The following is a 24,673-nucleotide window of genomic DNA, read 5'->3' on the forward strand; positions in this document are numbered from 1 at the left end:
CCTCACCCTGTCACTATCTCCCCCTCCTTTCTCCCCCTCTTATCTCTCTCTTCTGCCCTCCTCTCCCTTCTCTCCTCTCATTTTTCTTTCCCTCCCCCTCCCTTTCTCTCCTCCCTTTCTCGCCCTCCCTCACTCTCTTCCCTTTCTCCCCCCCTCTCTCTCCTTTCCCTTCTCTCTCATTTTTTCTCTCCCTCCCCCTCCCTCCTCTCCTCTCATTTTTCTCTCTCCCTCCCTCTCACCTCTCCCCTCCCTCTCTCCTCTCCTCCCTTTCTCCCCCTCCCTCATTCTCCTCCCCCTCCCTCCTCTCCTCCCTTTCTCTCCCTGTCCCCTTTTCTCTCTCTCTCTCTCTCTCCTGCCCAGTGAGGAGATTCTGGGAAACTCTTGGGAGGAACATTAACTTTAAAAGAATAGAGGTCAGAGCTGGAAGTCCGGGAAATCAATAAGAAACAGGAGTATCCTGTCCAAAAAGGAGTTCAGGGCTGATGAGTCAGAGCTGGGACCCCTGGCCACTCCCACCGGGCAAAGCCATGCTCGACTCCACCTGCCCTCTCCCATCCCTTCCCCTCCCGTTGGTATTGAGGGGGGTCCAAATCTATTGTTTCGATCTTTATAATGTAGTCAGATAGAACTGACTGGGGGTGGGGGGGGGGGGTCGTGTCTTATACTTTCACCCCACTCTAATCACATAAAGCCCTGCCTGAAGCGCTCGCCTGTGAATGAGAGCTGGGATCTTGCACAAGGAGCAGGATGTTTCTGATCGCCCCGCACCCGCTCAGGTACGCTGCCACCTGCCTCCTCTTAATCTCTGCCACATGTGTCGAGCTGAGAACTCACGCCAGCCACAGAAAATGGTTGCAGATTGAAGCAGTAAAGAGAGGAATCCTGGACTACCTGGGATTGGAACAGCCCCCCGTGATCAGGAAGAGCGCCAGCAGGGAAGAGGAGGAGAGAATGTATCAGCTCTTCTTGCAGAACAGCAGCGGGCGAGCGGGGCGCTCGGTACAAGCTGCCCCAGCGCTGCACGTCATCCCGGTGCTGGGTGAGTAACCTCACCAGAACCACGGAGCCAAGGCGAGAGCGAGTGAGGCGAGCGGAGTGTGACAGGGTCGATGTGGTTTCCGGAGTCTGGGGGGGGGGGGGGGGGGGGGGAACTCTGGGAGACAAACTCCGAGGGAGAAAAGGGATTGGGAATGAGGGAAGAATTAGTTAGGTTTGAGTGCGATCCTAGTAAACCAGAAGGTGAAGAATTCAGGACGAGCGTGGAAAAGTTTGAAGTTTGGCGGGTTGTTGGCACCTGTGGGGGACACAATAATCACATCGACGTGATGGAGTGATTAAATACAAACATCTGAGCATTTCTGATACTCCACTTGGCCAGGTTCCAAGTACAGAGGCAAGAAGGGGGGGGGGGGGGTGCAGCCAGCCTTTATGGGGAAATCCAGAGGAGGAGCCAACGGAGGGGGGGGGGGGGGTGTAGGTTTGGACTGGCCAGTCTATGAAAATGCATTTCACCGCAGCACCATTTTTTTTTTGGTCAGGTGACATCGCCTGGACTCGAATTTATTTTGCGGAGTTTGGCGAAGTAGTTGACGAAGTGAATAAGGGATTGGGAGAGGGTGTGAGGGAGCAAGTCTGGGTAAAGCAGTGACCCAGAGAGTGGGAGGGTGGGTCTGGGTAAAGCAGGGACCCAGAGAGTGGGAGGGTGGGTCTGGGTAAAGTAGTGACCTAGAGAGTGGGAGGATAAATGAGGGTGAGACTATCTCAGTGTGAGTATTTCAGACCAATAGCATGGGATCATTTGGGAGAGTGAGGTAGTATTTCAGTTCATGCCACTGACTGATAGGCCCTCGATGCCCTCGGACTTCCTGAGGGTGCTCAGATTGGCAGCTCTCCAACGAGGTGGGGTTACCAGCCGGTTTCCTGGCTTGCGGCGAAGGGGGTGAATCAATGGGTCACATGATCAGCTGATCCAAAGTATTTCCATGTTGACGGTGAATTCTGGCCCTCGGGAGATGCCCATTTCCTGACTGTCCCAAGACAGTCATCCTCCTCTGATAACTCGTTCACCCAGGCCAGTGAGCACTGATATGAATCCTTCTTCCTTGATCCCTGTATAATATTATTCATCCCTCCCCCATTCCCACAGTTGAAAGAGCTGGAGACAGCAGAGTGGCAACTTCCAAGGAGGGAGATGAACAGAGACTCACTTTCTGCTTCTCCAACAGTTCGGACATTTATCCAGGTTTGAGGATTGTTCGTGCTGAGTTAAAACTCTTCAATCATCACCTCATCAACAAGTCCCTCAAGAGGTTAAATTCCAGCGGCAGGACGCAGGTCAGGGTGTACGAGATATTGGAGTACATCAGCCCAGGGGGCGAGCAGTCGTATCAGCTGTTGGATTCCAAAGCCCTGGATTCCGGGCCCAGCGCCAGTGTCAGCCTTGATGTCCGCCCGCTCATTGAGCGTTGGATGGGCAGCGGGCGGCACCAGGTCAGGGTGCAACTCCAGTTTCACCCGCCCCATCCTGACAGCCCGGTGCTTGATCTGGATTCCGAGGCCAGCAGCTATCTCAGATTGGAGATCGAGACGCGGGAAGCCTCAAAGGTGCTGAGGGAGCGACGGGCAGCCGGCCCCGGGGAGGACTGTCGGAGGAGGCAGAGGAGTTGTTGCCGGAAGTCTCTCCGGGTGTCATTCAAGGAGATCGGATGGAATGATTGGATTAGGGCACCCGAGTCCTATAACATGTATAACTGTGGGGGGACTTGCCCAGCAAACTACAGGCCAGCCAACATGCATGCTATGATTAAATCGGCCATGCACCAGCTATCTGGGGGAGCCAGTCCCGCACTCTGCTGCATTCCTGCAGCCTACGAATCCATGACTCTGCTACATTATAGTAGTGAGGGCACGCTCACCCTTACTGCATTTGAGGGCATGATTGTCACCAATTGTCACTGCTCCTGATCTCCTGCTGACCGCCCACTATCCATCAGTCCAGGGAGTTAAGCGTCTGTCTACATCCAGCTCACTGCCAAGTTCATCAAGGTCTGACTCAGTCCTCACTTCCCAACTCACTGTCCAGGACCTTCAGTTTCCAGCCCCTTGAACCCATCACCACCTCAACTCACCAACCACCTGCCTTCCTGCTTCACAGACCAGGCAGAAGGGGCCTTATTTTTAAATGTAATTGTTCTATGATTTTTAAATTTAGTCATACAGAAATGCAGCATGGTAACAGACCCTTTCAGCCCACGAGCCTGTGCCGCCCAATTGCACCCATTTGACCTACAATCCTCATATGTTTTGGAATAGTGGGAGGAAACCAGAGCAGACCGGAGGAACCCACACAGACATGGGGAGAGCGTACAATCTCCTTAGAGGCAGCGCCGGATTCGAACTAAGGTCCCAGTCCCGGTCGCTGGCATTGTAACAGCATTGCAATAACTGCTGCGTCAACCATGCTGGCCTAAACTGAGCCTTATAGTGAGTTGTGGGACCTTTCAACTAATGAGTGGGGACTTACAGGAGGTTGGAGCCGCATTTCAGCTTAAATCAGTGGTTCTTTCCACTCACATCCCACTTTAAGTTTTCCCTGTGCCGTCGGTGCTCTGTGATTAGTAAGGGATTGTTTAAGGTGGGATGTGAGTGGGAAGGGAAGGTTGAGAATCACTGCTCTAGAACTAATTGTTACTGAAATATTTTGCTTGAGAAAAATTGTCATTGGCCCATTTCCTTATGAATCCGTGCACATAACGAGACATTTAGGTACGATTAAAACTTTTTCTTTCCACCCACATCCCACTTTAAGCAATCCCTTACCAATCACAGAACACTGATGGCATAGGGAATACTTAAGGTGGGATGTGAGTGGAAAGAAAAAGGTTGAGAACCACTGGCTTAAATTATCTGATCAGGTTGATGTATTTAAAGGACGCAGCTGATTTTGACCGTAGTTCAGGTCCCAGCTGTGGACAAAGGGGTCAGTGAGGGTCAGACACAGAGACCTACAGCACTGAAACAACCTACACATCCATCCAACCTTTTGCCCATCTATACTTAACCTCATTTGCCCACATTAGGGCTGTAGCCTTCCTTAGATAACTGTTATCTAAAATGCCACTTAAACATAGTAATCGCATCTACTTCCACTCCTCCTCTGGGAGTGAGGTCCCCTCTGTGTAAATATCCTTCCCATCAGATCCACTTTAAAACCCCTTCCACTGATGCCGGCTTGTTACTGACACCCTTATCATCTGAAAGAGATCAGGCCAAGTTGCCGCTTCAGTCTGGGGAGAACAAGCCAATCCTGGTCAATCTCTCCTCGTAACTAACATCCTCCAATCCACCCCACATTCTTCTGCGGCACGCAGGGCACCCCGACCTGGCTCACATGATTGTTCAGCTCCAATTGGTGATATGACTGGTTGCAGGGCTTTAACCAATGATGTACCCTGCTTTATTTGATATTTATTTTAAAATATTATTTATTGTTAATCTTTAAATTATTGAGTGTTTTTCTGTTTGATCTATCAGGCATATAGTGGTGGGAGCTTCTGAAACTACACACATTTAGACAATATTTTTTACATTTATACAAGAAAATGTTTAAATAAATTGGAAAATCGTCTCCATGTTGCTCTTTCTTTATCAAATGGAGCAAGAGAAGGGGGTAAGACGAAGGAAGAAAGTGATGAAAGGGTGTCAGAGCAGGAGAAGTGGAGGAGAGGAAAGAAGGATAGAATGAAGAGGTGCAGGGTCACCTGCCAGCTTGAGGTTCTCTCCCTTCTACCCCCACCCCACCCTTTTATGCTAGCTTCCGCTGTCTTCCTTTGCCAGGGGTTCTAGCCTGAAATGTTGACTCTCTAGTCCCTTTTACACAGAGCTTGAAAGCTGGGTTTAATCTGCCTTTCGAGGGCGGTGCGAAAAAAATCGGAAGGTGGATTGGGAGGGGGTGGGGAGTGAGGGTCTCAACTTACCTGTCGTCGATCCACCTGCATAAGTAGTCTCAAGAGTGGAGCGTACAGAGCCTCACGGAGCCAACTTTTATCAGTTCTGTGTGACCAAACAAGCCAGCTTCCTAAGACAGGTCAACTGCAATACAGCGGCTATAAACAGGGCTTCTGTTGCCTTCCTTGCGTGCTGTCGTCCTCCAGCGTTGCTCCAGTTTTCTGCAGACTCCCTTATTTTCAAGAGTTCCACTGGTGTGTGAGCCACCTAGTGAGAAATATGTTGAATCCTTGAGTGGACAAAGGGCCTTGAGCTGGGAGATGGAAGATTCAGTTGCTGTGGACCATGTGGGCAGATTCCCTGTGAGTCAGAAGGTGAATTAAGGAACACAGTGGGTGTAATCTCTGCATTATCTCTGCTCTTTGGGAAGAGTTACATTTAAATTTTAAATTTAAATTTGGGCATACAGCATGGAAACAGGCCCATGAACCCATGCCGCCTAATTACACCCAATTGGCCTGTGACCCTTGGTGCGTTTTAACGGGCGGGAGGAAAGCAGAGCCCACGGAGGTATCCCACGCAGACACGGGGAGAACGTACAAACTCCCTAAGGGCAGCCCTGGATTCAAACACGGGTCACCGCCCCCTGCATGGTGCTGCATGCTAAGCTAACCGTGCCAATTGGGAAGGGGAGCTCATGACAGGAGGAATTAGATAAATATCAGGGATCCACTTTATGGGAGAGAATTGGACCATTGGGTTGAACACTACTTGAACCAGTCTGGGAGCTGGTTGTTCACCAGGAGGGTTTTGGTGAGGTGCTTCCTCTTTTTGGTGAACGGTCTGCATTCTGGGGTTTCCTCATGTGTCTTTGCTGTTGGAGAGCATGTTGCGGAGGGTGGGGCGGAAGGGAAGGAAGGCAGGTTGGCAGAAGACCTTTGTTTTACAGATATCAAATATAAAGGCTATCCTCTTGTGTCCTTCCATGTGAGTTAGTTGTTGTTCGTCCTTCGCAGTCGAAGATGACCATGGCTTCAAAGTCAAATTGGAGAATGGTGGCTGTGGGTCCGGAGGTGACTGGTGAGGCCAATCCGGTACCTGAAGGCTCACCCGACTTCAGCTGCATGGGCTCCTGTGGTGATCTTGCTACACCAAGCTGGATGGCCGAGGGCAAGCGCCTCCCACATGTTGATGTCAACACCCAGGCCTTTGAAGGATGCTTTGAGACAGACTTTGTAATGTTTCTCTGCCTCCACACCCCCCCACCACGACTGAGCGCTGCCCTGACACAGTTCTCCGTACAGTGGCTGCTTAGGCAATCGGCTGTCTGGCATTCTGACCATATGTTCAGCCCACCTGGAAAGAGTTCCATGAAAGAGTTGACCATGGCTTAGAACATAGCCCTCAAATGTGGAATCACATTTCAAACTGCGATTGGAGTGATCTTGACTGGAGGAGGGTGGAGAGTAGCTGATACAAAGGGTGAATGGTTTCCACTGACTACCTCCACACCAGAAGGAAGGTTGCTGGAGAGATGTTCAGCGAAGTAAGAAAAACTGAGAATAATTCGGAAAGGCCACCAGTCTGCATTTCTCTCAGTGTTGTGCAGTGAAGATCGAGCCACTGTCACTCTAGTCAGAGCGAATTCCCCACTGTGCTTTGAGGAGCCAAATGAGGAAGACCCTGGTGATCATTTCCCTGAGCCATACCACAGGGAGAGCACATTGTGATGACCATCGATTGTCTGAGATTACTCCATCCGATCACACCATAACAAGGGGTCACCAGGTAATGTAAACAAGAATTGGTGGCCCTGCTGCAACTGCAGCATAGCCGCTGGTGGGGACCTGTGGAGAGTGGGGAGCAGAGACACAGCGCTCCTCTGCAGGGTGCTACTGCCCAGTCCTAGTGGTGTCAGCTTCATACAAGCTTTAAACGGCCTGTTAAGGAGCCGAAGGTGGTTCCTTTTAAAATTCTGTGGCTGTGGGGTCTGGGAACAAGAGGACGGCCTCAAGGGTTGCAGATTCTGGGGAAGCAGAGGACTGGTGGAGGGCATCAGAAAATGGGGGGAACACCCCCCCAACCCCGTTTGAGAAGGAGAAGCAGGGGAGATGACCCTACTGGACAGTGACCACATTGATGGACCTGTGAGGAATCTGCAGCTTAAGAGTATGCAGATGGCAAGCTGTTGGCGACTTGAGGTGGGGAGCCCACACAGATTGTGGGCTGCTGATGGCTGGGTCAAGACTGGCTGAAGGGGAAACTGGGATGCGAGAGAGTGCTGAGGGCAATGAAGGCTTCCAGATCGCGTCGGATGTTCTGATCTAGACCTTGGGTCGCTGTTAGCTTGGACTGAAGTCTGTGTGGCTGTGGAGGCTGCGGGAGCGTTGGGGGTGAATCAACACACACTCAGTGGACCCTTTCTTGGGACCCAGGTGCGATTACTGGGACTGGAAGCCCCTTTCATATCGTGGGTGGGGGGTGGGGGGAACCTAGCCATTATATCGCCAACTCGGCAACTTAAGGAGGATCCCGCCCCCGCACTGAGGCGGTGAATGATGCATCATGTACTCACCGGAATTACTGCAGGAAGTTAAGAATCTATGTCCTATTGGTGAACAGGAAGAATGTTCGGATGCCAGCTGCTGCTGGTCGGCCATTTGCCTTTGCAAATCGGCCGTGGACGAGACCTAGGCAAGTTTTACTGGGTTGGATTCCAACAGGTTTGACCCAGTTGGACCCTTTCAAGCTGTCGCGTAACTGGGGCGCTAACCGGTTAACCCCATTTTATGCAGCAGTTTGAAAAGGTCTCCTGTCTCTCAAGGGACTCTCTTTTGCTTCTCTTTCTCTGACTGTAAGTGGCGCTGGGAACTTTCTGTCGATGACAAATCTTTGTCTGCCTTCTGGCGGGCTAAAGGCAATTTTGTGTAATATTACACCTGTTTTATTACAAGACAATGAGGGAATCTTGAATCTTAAGAGCCAGGCAGCTTAGACCTGGCCAACCGGCTGGACAGGGGGCCAGCGAATCAGCTGCCAGATCATCGCCATGACTCTGGTGCCCTCTGGTGGGCTCGTGGAAACTGCAGCAAGGAGCAGAGTTCCTTCCAACAAAGAATTGCTGGATGAACTCAACAGGTCAGACAGCATCCTCCATCAACACCTGCAGCTTTGTTGTTTTTCTGGAGTTCCTTCCACGATTGAACCATATACAAACACCTACCTCAAGTTAATCCAGGATAAGCTGAATCATTCCGCAGACACAAACAAATACCTCTCACAAAGAGTGAAACCCAAAAGTCTGCAGACACTGTGAATGTAGTAAAAGTACACTGAAATACTGGAGGAACTCAGCCGGTCTCTTCAGCATCCATAGGAAATAAAGATATACCGTAATGCCAATGTTTCGGGCCTGAGCCCTTCTTTAAGGAATAAACAGAATAAGCCAAAAGCAGGAAGTCTTAGAATTCAAACAATGGGGGTGGAATCCAGACCAACAAAAGGTGTTATTGGATGTGATAAGGGACAAGGTAAGAATTTATCATGTCTGCATGAAAGGAGACTGGGAATAGAGAGATGGCAGGGGAAGGGGGGGGGGCAGTTTAACGAAAGCCAGAGAAGTCAATATTAATGCCATCTGGTTTGAAGATGCCCAGTCAGAAGTTAGGGTGCTGTTCCTCCATTCTACGGGTGGTCTCAGTCTGGCAGCGCATGAGACCATGGATAGGCATGTCGGCAAAGGAATGGGATGGGGAATTCAAATGGGCGGCCAGTGGGAGATCCGTGCTCTTGCAGCGGGCAGAGCCGAGGTGCTCAACAAAGTGATCTCCCAGACTGGGTCCAGTCTCTCCGTTGCAGAGGAGTCCACAGCGGGAGGACCGGTATGAAATATTGTGAATCTGCAGGGGTCATTTACTGCATCTGGTGCTCCCGTTGTGGTCTCCTCTACATCAGAGAGACTGGATGCAGACTGGGAGATCACTTTGTCATCTCTCAATTCCCTGTCTCCTTTTGTGCAGACACGATAAAGACACAAAGGACTTACACAGGCGTGTTTTGGTTGAGCTCTCCGTGAAGAGTACTCAATATAAAAACTTGAAAATCAAGATTTTCTTCATCGAATGGATAAAACTAGCATGAAGAAGCTTCTATTCAACCGGGAACATTCCAAAAATCCAAAATGGTGATGGGACCAGCAGAACCAGGTAAAACTGGGGATCGGGCCAAGAATTGAGCATCATCCTGGAAAAAAATGGAAGATTTGAGTAATCAATTCACAGGTGTTGAGATGGTGATGAGAGATATGATGGAGAAAATGACCAAACTAAAAGAGATGGTTGAAGACCTGATGGAGAGAATGGGTCAAGCAGAGATGGAACTAACGAAAACACATGAAAAACTCAAGGCTTGGGAAAAAGAAGCCAAAGAATGGGAATCAGATAAACAAGGACTGCTGGACAAAATTGGCCATTTGGAGAACTTCAGTCATCAGAACAATACCTAAATTATTGGACTGAAGGAAGGAATCGAGGGAAGCGACCCAGTGAACTTTTTTCAGAATGGATCCCACAAGTGTTGGGAAAAGAGAAATCTGGAGAAAAACTGTCAGAAGAACCCGCAGTCAGAGGCTGAGACCTGTTCTGGTGAGACTTTTAAGCTACCAAGAATGGGAGATAATTCTGGGAATAGCAAATAATTACTCTAAGCGGAATAATGGCCCGCCCGAGGTTGAAAAGCTACTATTTTTTTCAAGACTTCAGCCCAACCTTGATTGAACAAAGGAAAGGATTTGAAGATGTAAAAAGATAACTAGGTGCTAAAAATTTGAAATACTCAATGATGTGTCCCACAACTTTGAGGGTCGATGTAACGGAAGGGAATCAGCGATTTTTCAAGACCAAGAACGATCTGGAAGACCTTCTGCAAAGTTTGTAAAAAAAATTAAGGTTGTTGAGTAGATTGCAAAAATATTTATAATGGAACAAGTAGTAAAATTTGTAGTTTTTAATTTTTGTTAAACCTTCTTGTCTTCTTCTCCTTCTTTGGCTTGGCTTCGCGGACGAAGATTTATGGAGGGGTAAATGTCCACGTCAGCTGCAGGCTCGTTTGTGGCTGACAAGTCCGATGCGGGACAGGCAGACACGGTTGCAGCGGTTGCAGGGGAAAATTTGTTGGTTGGGGTTGGGTGTTGGGTTTTTCCTCCCTTGTCTTTTGTCAGTGAGGTGGGCTCTGCAGTCTTCTTCAAAGGAAGTTGCTGCCCGCCGAACTGTGAGGCGCCAAGATGCACGGTTTAAGGCGATATCAGCCCACTGGCGGTGGTCAATGTGGCAGGCACCAAGAGATTTCTTTACACAGTCCTTGTACTTATGGTTTAAAAGCAAAGTGTATAGAAATATTTATGGAGAGCTAAGTAAATGAAAAATTATCTGGGAAACGTGAGCAGGGTGGAGATTCTGGTCTAAGGGGGACCAAGGTGCCTAAAAAGGAGTAGCAAAAAAAAGATGGCGCTAAAGGGAGGGGCTCTTCTTCCTCGAGAGAGATTCCACGGGCTTTTTACACGAGCTTTTGGGGCTCCATGTATATGTCACCGTTGGGGCAGAGATGTTGTGTGTGTTTTCCTTAAAGGGGAAGGATCACATTATTTGAAGAGTCAAAAGGATTTTACTGTTAATATAATATTGTTTTAAAGAAGAATATAGATAAGACATTGAAATGTATTAGTTTTAATGTTAATGGAATTAACAGAAAACAGGTCTTGACATACCTAAGAAAAATTAAAGCCAGATATAGTCTTTTTACAAGAAACACACCTTACCAAATTGGAACATGCAAAATTAAAAAGAGAATTTTTGTTTAGATCAGTGAGAACAATAACAAGGGTGAAAGCCAAAGTTGGTCATCCGCAAGCATTGCCCCCCCCCCCCCAAATGAGATGCTGCGCTCCCCCATATGGTCGCAGCAATCCCTGGCAGTCAGACCCACCCCACACCCTCCCTCATCAGTAGCATCTAGGTTGACGCATGCTAGTGACTCTCCACTCTCCCCCAGCCATGTCACTAGCATGCGTCAAGTGTCAGTAGCATCTAGCGATGCTTGACACAATAAAAAGAGCATCAAAGTTCCCCACATCATAGGGGTTGGAGGGCATTAATGATAAGTCCATGCTAGCATCCCCCTGAACAAACCCCCCTCTAAATCGCTAATGCCTTTCTCTAACATATGTTTTGGTGCCAAAAAAGACATTATCATTTATGAAGGCTTTAAATTTAATTGTTATATGGAAGCAGCTCAACTCCTTAGAAAGAGATTATTCATTCTACTCAAGGGAACATGACTTGCATACAAAGATTGACCTATTTTTAATGTCTGCCCAGTTACAAAGTAGACTGGTAAAAATGGAGTATTTGGAAAGACTCTTATCAGACCACGTGCCATTAACGTTAACTATCACGATTATGGAAAAGCAAGAAAGTATGTACAGATGGTGGATTAATGCTACATAATTAAAGAGGAAGGATTTTTGTGAATTTGTTTTCTAATATGGGATACATATTAGAAACAGTTTTGGATACATATTCAACAGTTTTCTAATATGGGATAAACTTAAAACTTATCTGAGGAGACAAATTATTTCTTATACTAAAGATCTTAAGAGAGAATATGTGAGAGATTTACAAGGTCCAGAGAGGGATATAACAAAACTGGAAAAAGAATATCAGATATCAGGAACAGAAGGAAAAATATAGAATATTAGAGAACAAAAAGTTACAATATAATACACCACAACATATAGAACAGAAAAAAAATTATATTAAAAACTTAATAGAAAATATTATGAACTAGGAGAATGAGCACACAAAGTGTTATCTTGGCATGTTAAAGCAGAGGAGTTGTCCAGAATGATAAATGCAATAGAAACGGAAACTATAGCATATAATCAAAAAGAAATAAATAATATAATTAGACAACATTATATGAAACTATATAAATCAGAATTAGAGATGGAAGAATTTTTAACAAATGTTGAACTTCCCAAACTAGAACAAAGAGCAAGAGAAGACTTAGATGCTCCTTTTACAATGGAAGAAATAGAGAAAGCTCTGGGAATTTTACAAGCTAATAAGTCCCCGGGGAAAGATGGAATCCCTCCTGAGTTCTATAGACAATTTAAAGATATGTTGATGCCTCTTTTGTGGATGTGTTAGACCAGGCGGTAGAGACCCAAACACCCCCCCCCGAAACATTTTCAACTGCAATGATTACAGTGCTCCCGAAGAAAGGTAGAGACCCAACAAACCTCATCATACAGACCAATATCACTACTGAATGCAATTTTGGCAAAGGCCTTAGCTAACAGGTGGGGCGACCAATATTAATGCATCCAAATCAGCTGAATTTGTTAAAGGGAGACTTTCTTCCAAGAGTCCAGTATATATGGAAGGACCTGATTAAACAATCAGTCTGGAGTAGCTAATGGGACTTTCTTTTGCTTTCTCCTGTTAAGATCATTCTTAAGAGAAAGATGGGGACAAAACTTGGCCCCATCTGAAATTAGTGAGAACAAAGGATTTGGCTGGGTAAAATGCACCTAAATTTATATTTAAAATGTGCTTTACTCTTCAAAATGAAAGAGCAAAAGCAGGTTTACAGAGCGCGCGAGAGAGAGAGAGAGAGAGATGGGAGTGGGATTTAGGACTCGCATTAATGGAAAGATACTTGTCTGATTGGTGTTGGGAGAGCATAACATCAATGATAAATGCAAGATACGGATTAGTACAATATAATTTTCTACACCATTTATACCTCGCACCCACAGAAACTGCATAATCAAATTCAGAAATATCAGCGATGGGGAATAGAAATAGGAACATTTTTACATGCTATGTCGTCGTATGTGAAGGTGAGACCTTTCAGACAGGATATTACTGAAATATCAACAAGGATCACAGGGTGGCCTTCACGGACAACCGGCGAGTTATCTTTTGGGTAATTTTATTGAAATAAATTATTAAATAAATTCCAGTTTTAATTTGTTAAAATCGCTTTAGGCGTGGCTAAGAAATGTATTGCGATTACTTGGAAATCCGACTCCCCTCTACAGACACATCAATGGAAGACAGTGTATACTGACAGAAAAAACCCCACATACAATCTAAAGAACAAATACGATGTATTTATAAAAATATGCCAACCATATTTGGATTATTTAGGGGCCCAAATATAATAAAAAATGGTGCTACTATTATAAAAATATGTGACCTCCCCAAAAGAGATTTTGAGGATGTGTGGATTTATACTGTGAAGGGGATGGGAGGGAAGGGTTGTTATGTCCTGTTTTGTAAGAAAAGGTTCTCTCTCTCTCTCTCTCTCTCTCTCTCTCTCTCTCTCTATATATATATATATAAATAATGGAAATTTTATATATATATTTATTTATTGGAAAAAAATTTAAACGGAGGAGGGAGAGGGTCATGTGGGGCAGGGGCCATTGAATGATGGAATGGGGTGATTACAGGAAGAATGGGTGAGGGGAGCGGTAAGTAAGGGAGGGTGGGAGGATGTTTAGGGAGTGGAAGTTTTATATTTTAATTAAAATATAAAACTCCTGCCACCCAATTAACCTACAAGCCCCAGATGTTTTTGGAGGGTGGAAGGAGACCGGAGCTCCTGTAGAAACCCCCTCATCGGTGACAGGGAGAACTGACAAACTTCCCTACAGATTCAAGGCAGGGACGCTGCAATGGAGAGATCCTGGCCACCACATGGTGGCGTTGTCGCACTCCTACTTGGAGGACATATCGCATGCCAATCAAGGCCGGACTCGCCCCAAGCCATCTTGCAATTGGCCCATTCAAATGATCAGGTGCCTGCCTGGACTTCAGCCCTGACCTTTACCTAATTGGCCCAGGTGAATCACCTGAGCTGACCCCTGCATTTGACTTCAAGCCATTGGTTACAGCAGCCAATGGGGCCCTGCCTGCCCCTCCCCCCCCCCCCCCCCCCCCGCCGTGATTGGCCCTCCCAATATCTGTTGCAGGGTTATAAAGGACCATACTTTTTGACATATCGTGGCCCTTGAGTATCAACTTTTATATCGAGTTGGGGTTAGTTCCGAGGCCAGTTAGTGTTAGAGCCATGTCCGTACAGGTGAAGGGGTGGGAGTACCTTGATCTGATTGTATCATTTCCTAAGTTCTGTCAGCTTTCTCTCGTTACCCGCAGTGTATATACATCCCCTTCTGTACTGTGAGTTTAGGTTAATTCAGCATTTTGGTTCCGTTGTTCCATCTGCATCCCTTGGGAATAAACTTGTGCTTTGTACCTCGATCTCAGTCTGGTTCTTCACCTATGGGACCCACATGAACCTTCACTCACAACAGACGCTTGCACTGTCATGGCGTGGCGCTAACCGCGATGTTAATGGTGCCGACAAGGGGAGAATTTGAGCAGGGAAGGGTTGTGGGAGATTAAAGAAGAGGATGGGAGAAAACGTCTGAAGGAATTCAAGGGGAGGGATTATGCAGGGAATGTTAGGGGCAGATAGTGGTCAGGGAGAGGGGTGATCAGTGTGGGGAGATTGTGGAGGATTGCCTTGGCAGTGCCTACAATCTAAGAAGCACCAAACGCATGGAATGATTTAACCGCAGCATAAATAGGGGTTGATGGAGGTTGCCACAGGACGGAGGAGCGATTGGAGGGTGGGTAAGGAGTCAGGCTCTGAATGCCGAGGCTGGGTGATGGGAGCTGGGGCCGGGGTATATGATCTGAGGCTGCAGAGAAGTTGCCAGTACTGCGGCTATGTCAGGAACTGTCAGCAGCGGTTTCACTTCCTCATGCAAATAACTCCACCAGGGTTTAACCGTGACCGCAATTTCCCCTTTCTCTGCAGGTTCTGCCTTCTGCCAGGAATGGCATGGTCACAGGATGGAGCAAACCTGGCCTCCACAGAGACTGAATGACTCAGAACAATCTGGGTTAGAGGTCACCACTGAACAACCAGGAGGAAGGGGGCAGGGGGGAGAGGGCAAATGAGACATCCAACCACGAGAGCCTTGCACATCCTGGTATGGCGAGCGGGATCGGGAGCCAATAGCACAAGAGAAATACATTTCAAAAGACAGGACAATATTTCTTGCTTCCATTTTAAAATAGGCCCTGTTCATTTCAAAATAGATCTTGCATTTTCCAATTTTTACTTATGCTTCATTCAGGGGTTGTTGTTCCAGTTTCAATTGTGCCCAGTTATTTTTAAAAAGAACTCCATTTCAAAGACTTTTCAGCTTTTGAACACCAGAAAGGGAAACAAGAGGAAAATTGGCTTTAATAAAAATTATAGACCATTTCAGGCTTGGCTTTGATTGTTTCCATGACATCTTCCTTTTTTCCACACAATCACAACATCTTTTTGTTTCTTGCGGCCCACTTTAGTCTTCCATTGTGTCCACCACAGGCTCGTAAGATCTCCAGACAATACTAATAGGTGGTGTCCTTAAAGCAAAATGAAGGAATTGAAATTTCTGCATTGGTGATGTTTATCCTAAAAAAAACATTTCATTTTCTCTTTTTTTTTCCTGCATAGAAAGAGGACATTTAGTCCGTTGAAATTCGGCCCACCCTCAGAGTAGCCCCATCAGTATCATTCACCACACCCCACCCCCATTTATGTCACACAGCAGTTTCCTTCTCTCCCATGTGTCCACCTCCTATCCCAATTCGCCTGTCGGCAATCTAGACCAAGGCAGTTGACCGTCACCTATTAACCTACCAACCAACTTATCTTCAGGTGTGGGAGGGCACTGGAGGACCGGGGGAAAACCAAGCAGTCAGAGGAAGGAGGTGTGACGACAATAGAGCTACCAACTGTGCCACGGTGCTGCTCGACCCCTTTAGGGTTGGGGATTAGGTGAAGTTGTGAGGTGTTTCTGAAAGGTTTTAATTTATTTTGTTGCTCTCAACCAATCTCTCTCACTTTACACTCTCCTTAGCTCATTTCTCTGCTTTTTATCTCCCTGAAGACTCTTCCTTTACCATCTTTGTCTATGATAAATGCCAACTTTGAAACAGGGCCAAGTACAACTCCCCACCACCCACCCACCCCCCCACCCATCCTACCCAGTGCGATGGATAACTGGAATGAGCTACAAGAGGAAGTGATAGAGGCAAATACAGTAAAAATGATGACAGGTCATTTGGACAGGAAAGGCACGGAGGAAACAGTCAAATGGGGTGACCATAAATAAGAACCAAAGTCTGTTGACAAAGTGATTCCGATAAAAGCGCAGTGCTGGAGAAACTCAGCAAGTCATGTGGCGTACTTTATTTAGCAAAGATAAAGATACATCAACTACATTTCAGGCATGAGCCCTTCCCGTGCTGAAATGTAATCTTTGCTATGCAAAGTAGGCTGTGTGACCTGCTGGGTTTCTGTTTTTACTAGGATAAATAAGGACCAGGGCCAATATGGACAAGATGGATCAAAAAGACCCATTATTCTGCTGTTTGATTCAATAATAACAATTTATAATTATTAATAAATAGCTAAAATGGAGGTGGTATCAACACAGACACCAATACACACTTCTCTCTAACCTGTTCACATTAATCTCTGGTTTCTGTCAACCAATTTTGTACTCACCTAAAACAATGAACTACGGTACTAATCCTTTTTTTTTGAAACTTTGTTTAAAGATTTTATTACATGAATAAAACAAAGAAATTACATTTAAAGAAAAATAAAAATAAAGTTATTATTGCAACACAACATTAATAACCTAACTTAAGTCAACCTAACCCCCCCCCCATATATACGGCCACTAAAAAAAAACTATATATATAAAAAAAAACCACCCTTCCCCCCCAATAAAGAGTGAACGATTAATAAAGTTAGTAACATTGTATATAAAAAAACTCACAAACAAAAGAAAATAACAAATAAAAATATTAATAAAAAAAAGTTATCAAATCTAAAATATCACACATAAAACGTATTTAAATCAAACTTAATTGCAAATACTTAACAAATGGAGTCCACTTCAGCTTATAAAAAGACATCTTATCTTGAATTGAAAAAGATATCTTTTCCATAATTAAACAAGACTTCATCTCGAAATACCACCTATCTAAGGTTAATATATTTCTATCTTTCCAAGTAAGCGCTATACATTTCTTAGCCACTACTAAGGCTAAATAGATAAAAGAAATCTGATAATCATTTAAGCCTAAATCAGGTACTAATCCTTTATGTTTTTCAATAAGCCTTTTCTTTGAAACTCTGAACACATATAATGGTGTTTCTTTATTTTCTCAATAAATTCATTTGTTTGCTTTTAACATAGTTAAGTCATTTTTATTCACTTACATTTTTCCAAGGGCCACGTAATTTAGAACCTAATTAATGATGAAAGAGTGGCAAGTAGGATTAGTAAATTTGCAGATGATACAAAGGTTGGCAGTGTTGTGACAGGGAGGAAGATTATCAAAGCTTACAGGGTGATATAGGATAGTTAGAAGAGTGGGCTGAAAGATGGCAGATGGAGTTTAATACCGAAAAATGTGAGATGCTACATTTTGGTAGGACTAATCAAAATAGGACATACACGTAAAATGGTAGACAATTGAGGAGTGCAGTGGAACAAAGGGATTTAGGAGTCATGGTACATAGTTCCCTGAAAGTTCAATCACATGTGGATAGGGTGGTGAAGAAGGCATTTAGTATGTTGGCTTTCATAAATCAGAGTACAGAATACAGGGGTTCGGATGTAATGTTGAAATTGTATAAGGCATTGGTGAGGCCAAATTCGGAATACTATATGCAGTTTTGGTCGCAGAATTACAGGAAGGATATAAATAATATAGAGAAAGAGTGCGGAGGAGGTTTATGGGTATGTTGTTGGGGTTTCAAGGTTTGAGTTACAGGGAATGGTTGAGCAAGTTGGGACTTTATTCTCTGGAGCGTAGAAGGTTGAGGGGTGATTTGACAGAGGTATTCAAAATTATAAGGGGGACAGATAGAGTCAATGTGGACAGGCTTTTTCCACTGAGAGTGGGGGAGGCAATCAAGATGATGTGGATCAAGAGTAAAAGGGGAAAAGTTAAAGGGAAACATAAGGGGAAATTTCTTCATGCAGAGGGTGCTGGGCATGTGGAATGAACTTCCGGCAATGGTGTTAGAAGTGAGATCGATGTTAATATTCAAGTAAAGATTGGATAGGTATATGGACGGGAGAGGTGTGGAGGGTTATGGGCCAAATGAGGGCCAGTGGGACTAGGTGGGAGATGATGTTTGGCATGACTAGTAGGGCCAAACTGGCCTTTTCTGTGCTGTAAATGGTTATATGGTTATTGGTTGATATACAGAATGAGGTGTTACAATCCCTTGCATTTCAGTTCTGGTTAGATCAGGGGTCTCCAAAGTGGTCGATCTCAACCCCTGGGGGTTGATGGAACAATCCAAGGGATTGATAATGCCAGGGGGTTGATAAATGGTGGGGTGGGGTGGGTCGATTTAACTTTTGTGGTTGAAAGCAGGGGCGTATCTAAGGAAAATAGCACCGATGGCAGGGGTGGCCCACCTCTCGCAAGAGCTGGCATTGATGGCCATCATGTTGTATTTGGCTTTGGCCTCTTAATAAGTAGAGAGCGAAGGACTGACGGAGCAGAGAAGAAGGAGGTATGAGTTTAATGATGCCGCCAAACCCACCATGCCCCCCATCCAGCGCTGCCAGCCCCCTGCCCAGTGCTGCCACCACCTCATCCATCCAGCGTTGCCACCCCCTCCTGTCCAGTGCCTCCAATCAACCCCCCATCCAGTGCTGCCACCACCCCTGTCCAGTGCCTCCACCACACATCCCCCCCCCCATCCAATGTTGTCTCCACCACCCCTGTCCAGTCTCCACCCCCCCTGTCTAGTAAATCTCTCCACGTCCGGTGCCGCCATCACACCCCCCCCCCCCCCCCACACACACCCCTGGTCTGACGCAGCCAAACACCCCAAGGATTCCATGCCTTAGTCAGTGAGGGATCAAGGATTCCATGAAGGGGTCGATGGACTAAAAGGTTTGGGACCCTTGGATTTGATTGATCTTCTCTCATCAAGTTAGTACAGTCAGATGCTTCAATTACAGTAGTGGACCCGACCCACCAGGGAATATTATCTGGTATTGGACAGACCTTCAGTTATATTCCCTGGTGTCACTGCGTGTTCCAGCCTTTCAAATACAAGACAGGCTGATCAGACTTGGGTGTGTCTCCCACATCCATTTCTCCTCGTGGTCATTTGGAGCCCAGGTACAATCCCTCCTTTTTCAGCCAGAGCCAGTGACTTCTCACTTCAGCTGAGTCAGAGGGGGATTTAATCCCCTTTCCGAGGGTCTGCTCCGAGATCCCTACTGAGGTTGCATTCAATAATGATAAAAGGCTTAGCTGGCTTGTCATTGTTGGGCTCATTGCCCTCTTCCTTAATTATTTTGAAGGCTTTATTTTTGATTTTCCAACATTAAACTAAGAGAACACATCATCGACTGTTGCAGACCACATCAATATATTCCAGCAATCTGCAAACATATGATGTTTCTCCCCCTCTCATTCCCACCCCACCTCTCCCCCTGCACCCCCCCTCCCCGAGAGAAGGAAAAATAGAGGTGACAAATGAGAGAGAAGGAAAAAAGAAAGGAAAGAGAGGCTGGGTGAAGCATTGATGCTTCCGGTCTGTAGAAGCTGTGCAGCTACATCTCTTGATCCATCTGTTGGTGATTCTCTATATGTCGGGGTGTGGCTACAGACGTGCACCCATGTACCAGGTATTTTAACAAAGATGCTGTGTCAGTTTCTAAGATTATAGGTAATTCTTTTCCATGGGAATATAGCTATGCATCTCGGTGATCGACTTGCTCATCACTTTCTTCTTTCAGTGAACGAGGGCAACCTTCCAGTCCTCTGGTACCACTGGCATTTCTAAGGATTCACTCTACCCAGGGGCTCATCAATATGGAGTCATCAAATATATTTAAAGCCGAATCAGGGAGGTTTTAGGGGAATCAGGGTTGATTAAAGATTGGGCAGGAAATTAAAGTGATGAAGGGAGAAGAAAGACAGGGATCCTACTCGTGTTTTGTGGCCAGAGTTGCTGTAGTTTCTTGCCCATCTTACATCGAGAGCAGCCTTCTCAACAGGCCCCTCCCTTCCCACCCCGGTGGGGGGGAAGAAACACAGCACATTTAAGGGGTGGGCAAGGATTGAAATCATGAAATATTTTAAATGTTTTTTTATGTAGTCAGTAGGAGTACAGAAGAACCCAACCAAATTTGACTGCTTCACAGGGAAGGGGGCCCATGAACTTTGAGCAGAGTCCCAGGGGAGGTGGGCCACAGACAAAGAAAAGGTGGAGAATGGCTGGTGTAGGGCTGCACAGTTCATGCCACGTTGTTACAATGCCAGCAATTAGTGCCGGGGTTCGCATCCCACGCTGTCTGTAAGGAGTTTGTACATTTTCCCCGTGTCTGCGTGGGTTTTCCCCGGGGGGGATCCGGTTTCCTCCCACTGTTCAAAATCTACTGGGGTTGTAGGTTAATTGGGTATAATTGGGCGGCACGGACTTATGGGCCGAAAGGGCCTGTTAACTGTGCTGTTTGTGTAAATTTTAAAATTTGCATTTAGAGCATGATTGCACAATCAATTAACCAAAAGACTAAACAGGAACTGAAGGCTTTTATTAGCAAGAGATCCCTCGAGTTGCTGGCTCACACTGTCCCGGGTTCAAATTGGGGGCAGGGTTGTGGCATGACAGCCTTTATGGGGAATAAAGGAGATGAGCCACGAGCCAGACAGTAAAAGCAGGATCGACATATATGGTCATGGCGTTTACTTACACAAGTGGTTTCACCACAGAGCAATTTGATGTCTATTTACTCCTTTTAACATCTATAATCTCTTTTACATTGTGACCAACTTACCTATTTTCTCCAAGAAAAGTGCAAAGAACAAAACAAAGGACTCTACATCACCTTTGTTGACCTCACCAAAGCCTTCGACACCGTGAGCAGGAAAGGGCTTTGGCAAATACTAGAGCGCATTGGATGTCCCCCAAAGTTCCTCAACATGATTATCCAACTGCACGAAAACCAACAAGGTCGGGTCAGATACAGCAATGAGCTCTCTGAACCCTTCTCCATTAACAATGGCGTGAAGCAAGGCTGTGTTCTCGCACCAACACTCTTTTCAATCATCTTCAGCATGATGCTGAACCAAGCCATGAAAGACCTCAACAATGAAGACGCTGTTTACATCCGGTACCGCACGGATGGCAGTCTCTTCAATCTGAGGCGCCTGCGGAGGAGTCACGTGACGGAGTAGTGGCCGGACGGTGAACTCCAGCCCTCTCCAGGAAAGTCAGAAAAAAACAAAGCAAAACACAAAGGCACAAAAATAAAAATCAAAGTAAAGTGAATATAAAGGTGGAGAGAAGATGGCGACGAAAAAAGAAAAGTCGAAATCAACGGTAAGAAGAGAGGAAGAGAAGACAACGGAATATGAAGGAAAAGGCCTTACCTGTTCGAAGAGGCCCGCGGTGGAGAGAGAAACCCACTCCCTCAGGTCGGTAGAATGTGGACTACAAAAATGGCTCGCTGAGCCGAGTAAAAGTGCGCAACCGCGCATGCGTGAGGAGTCGCGCATGCGCGATGCGCATGAAAAAAAACACAGCGACGGAAGGGGTGACCAGCTGGGGAGTCGATCTCCACAGCCGGAAATGACAGCTGCAGAACACCTGCAGCAAGAGGAGAACATAGAAGACAACGAAAACAAGAAAGAAGAGAAGAAAAGGGCAACAAAGAAACAACAGATGGCCAACCCAGAGGAAGAAGAAGAGGAAGAGGAAGAGTACAGTGAAATAGAAGAAGAAGGGAAAGGCAAGACAAAGGATATACTTTCTCTTATTAAAGAATACATGGAGTCATTTAAAGAATGGCAAGCGCAAGAATTTAATGATTTAAGAAGAAGAATAAACAATACAGAAGAGAAAATGAATAAAATAGATATGACCTTATCAGAAATGGGAAAAAGAATGGACAAGGTGCAAGAACGAGAAGCAGCAGTAGAAATGGAGGTAGAGGACTTAAAAAAGAAATTAGAGGAATCTAATAAAAAAGTTAAAGAGACACAAGAACTGTTAGCTCAGAAAATAGATATAATGGAAAATTATAACAGAAGAAATAACATAAAGATAGTGGGCCTTAAGGAAGATGAAGAAGGCAAGAATATGAGAGAGTTTATAAAAGATTGGATCCCCAGGATCCTAGGATGTCCAGAACTACAGCAAGAAATGGAAATAGAAAGGGCACATAGAGTATTGGCCTTTAAACCACAATCACAACAAAAGCCAAGATCTGTTTTAGTAAAATTCCTAAGATATACTACAAGAGAAAAGGTACTGGAGAAAACAATGGAAAAAGTAAGAGAAGACAATAAGCCACTGGAGTACAAAGGGCAAAAAATCTTCATTTATCCAGATATAAGTTTTGAACTCCTGAAGAAGAGAAAGGAGTTCAATACAGCAAAGGCGATTTTATGGAAGAAAGGGTATAAATTTGTACTAAAGCATCCAGCGGTACTGAAAATATTTATTCCAGGACAGCAAAACAGACTATTCTCGGATCCAGAGGAAGCACGAAAATTTGTAGAACAATTACAAAATAGACTGAGAGATGAAGACATGTAACGAGAGTACAAAAGACTGCGAACTAAAAAGACTTAAGTTTTGAACTCCTGAAGAAGAGGAAGGAGTTCAAAACATCGAAAACGATCTTATGGGAAAAAAAAACTATTCTCGGATCCAGAGGAAGCAAGGAAATTTGCAGAACAACTACAAAACAAACAGAGAGATGAAGACATGTAATAAGAGTAAAAATGACCACGATTTATATGTATGTGGGTAAAGAGGTATATGTGTGTATATGTATAATGTGCATACATGAATGTATCCGTATTTAGAGGAAAATATAGATAGTATAGACAAGAATTAATAAGGGAAGGAAAAGGAATAGAGGGAATAAGGAGGGAATTAAAAGAGTGACCTTTGTTACATATGAAAAGTGAAATCTTTTCTGGGGGGGGCTGGGTGGGGGGGAGTTACGGTCACTGCAAAATCAGCTGATGCTTGCGAGTGAATTCGCAAATCCAAATGGAGAGGGCAGATGTGGTTGTCCGACAAGGGATAAAGGACAACTCAGGAGGGGAAGGGGGGATCGGGGCTAAAGAAGTTTTAAAAAGGAGAATAAGGAAAATATTTGATGTTTTAGGAATGTTGTCTTATAAAGGATTCAAAACAAGAAAACAGAAATGGATAAGAAGGAAAGGTAATGATGGAGAAACGGAAAGGGAAGATAAACAAAGTATAAAATGGCTACATTGAGCTATATGACTTTAAATATTAATGGAATACATAACCAAATTAAAAGGAAGAAACTGCTAAATTTACTGAAAAAAGAAAAAATTGATATAGCATTTGTGCAAGAAACACATTTAACTGAATTGGAGCATAAGAAATTAAAGAGAGATTGGGTAGGACACGTAACAGCAGCATCGTATAATTCAAAAGCAAGAGGAGTAGCTATATTAATTAGTAAAAATGTGCTATTTAAAATAGAAGAGGAAATAATAGATCCAGCAGGGAGATATGTAATGATAAAATGTCAGATATATTCGGTTTTGGAATTTACTCAATGTATATTTACCTAACGAAGAAGATCAAAAGTTTATGCAAGATATCTTTTTGAAGATAGCAGATACGCAAGGGAACATATTAATAGGAGGGGATTTCAACCTGAATTTGGATTCAAATATGGACAAAACTGGGAAAAAAATTAACAGAAAGAACAAAGTAACCAAATTTATAATTAAATCGATGGAAGAAATGCAACTTTTGGATATATGGAGGAAACAACACCCAAAGGAAAAGGAATATTCATATTACTCGGCTAGACATAAAACATACTCAAGAATAGACCTATTTTTGTTATCAGCTAGTATGCAAGATAGAGTGAAAAAAACAGAATATAAAGCTAGAATACCATTGGACCATTCACCCTTAAGATTGACAGTAAAGTTAGAGGACATCCCTCCAAGAATGTATAGATGGAGATTAAACCCCATGTTACTTAAAAGGCAGGATTTTAGAGAATTTATTGAAAAACAAATTAAAATGTATTTTGAAATAAATACGGAATCAGTGGAAGATAAGTTTATACTATGGGATGCAATGAAAGCATTCATTAGAGGGCAAATAATAAGTTATGTAACCAAGATGAAGAAGGACTATAATCAGGAAACAGAGCAGTTGGAAAGGGAAATAGTAAATATAGAAAAAGAATTAGCAATGAAGGAAGATACAACTAAAAGAAGAGAATTGGCGGATAAAAAAATAAAATATGAAACACTACAAACATATAAGGTGGAGAAGAATATAATGAAGACAAAACAGAAATATTATGAACTAGGTGAAAAAACGCACAAAATCCTAGCATGGCAGCTTAAGACAGAACAAGCTAAGAAAATGGTATTGGCATCAAAGAAAAAAGACAAACAAATTACATATAATCCAAAAGAAATTAAGGAAAACTTTAGAGAATTCTATGAACAATTATACCGAACTGAAAACGAAGGGAGAGAAGGGAGAATAGATGAATTTCTAACTAAAATTGAACTACCAAAATTACAAATAGAGGAACAAAATA

The 24,673-nt window shown here is 44.6% G+C and overlaps 1 protein-coding gene across 1 annotated transcript; it reads left to right on the top strand.

The window, feature by feature from the left end:
* Positions 1-747: 747 nt before the first annotated feature.
* Positions 748-4,546, top strand: LOC138756818 (growth/differentiation factor 15-like). The gene is made up of 2 exons (XM_069923207.1): positions 748-1,039; positions 2,147-4,546. Exons 1-2 carry the CDS (start codon positions 748-750, stop codon positions 2,962-2,964), a joined length of 1,110 nt encoding a protein of 369 aa, XP_069779308.1. The 3' UTR covers positions 2,965-4,546.
* The last annotated feature ends 20,127 nt before the right edge of the window (positions 4,547-24,673 follow it).

Source organism: Narcine bancroftii, chromosome 3, assembly GCF_036971445.1.
Source record: "Narcine bancroftii isolate sNarBan1 chromosome 3, sNarBan1.hap1, whole genome shotgun sequence".
Taxonomy (NCBI): domain Eukaryota; kingdom Metazoa; phylum Chordata; class Chondrichthyes; order Torpediniformes; family Narcinidae; genus Narcine; species Narcine bancroftii.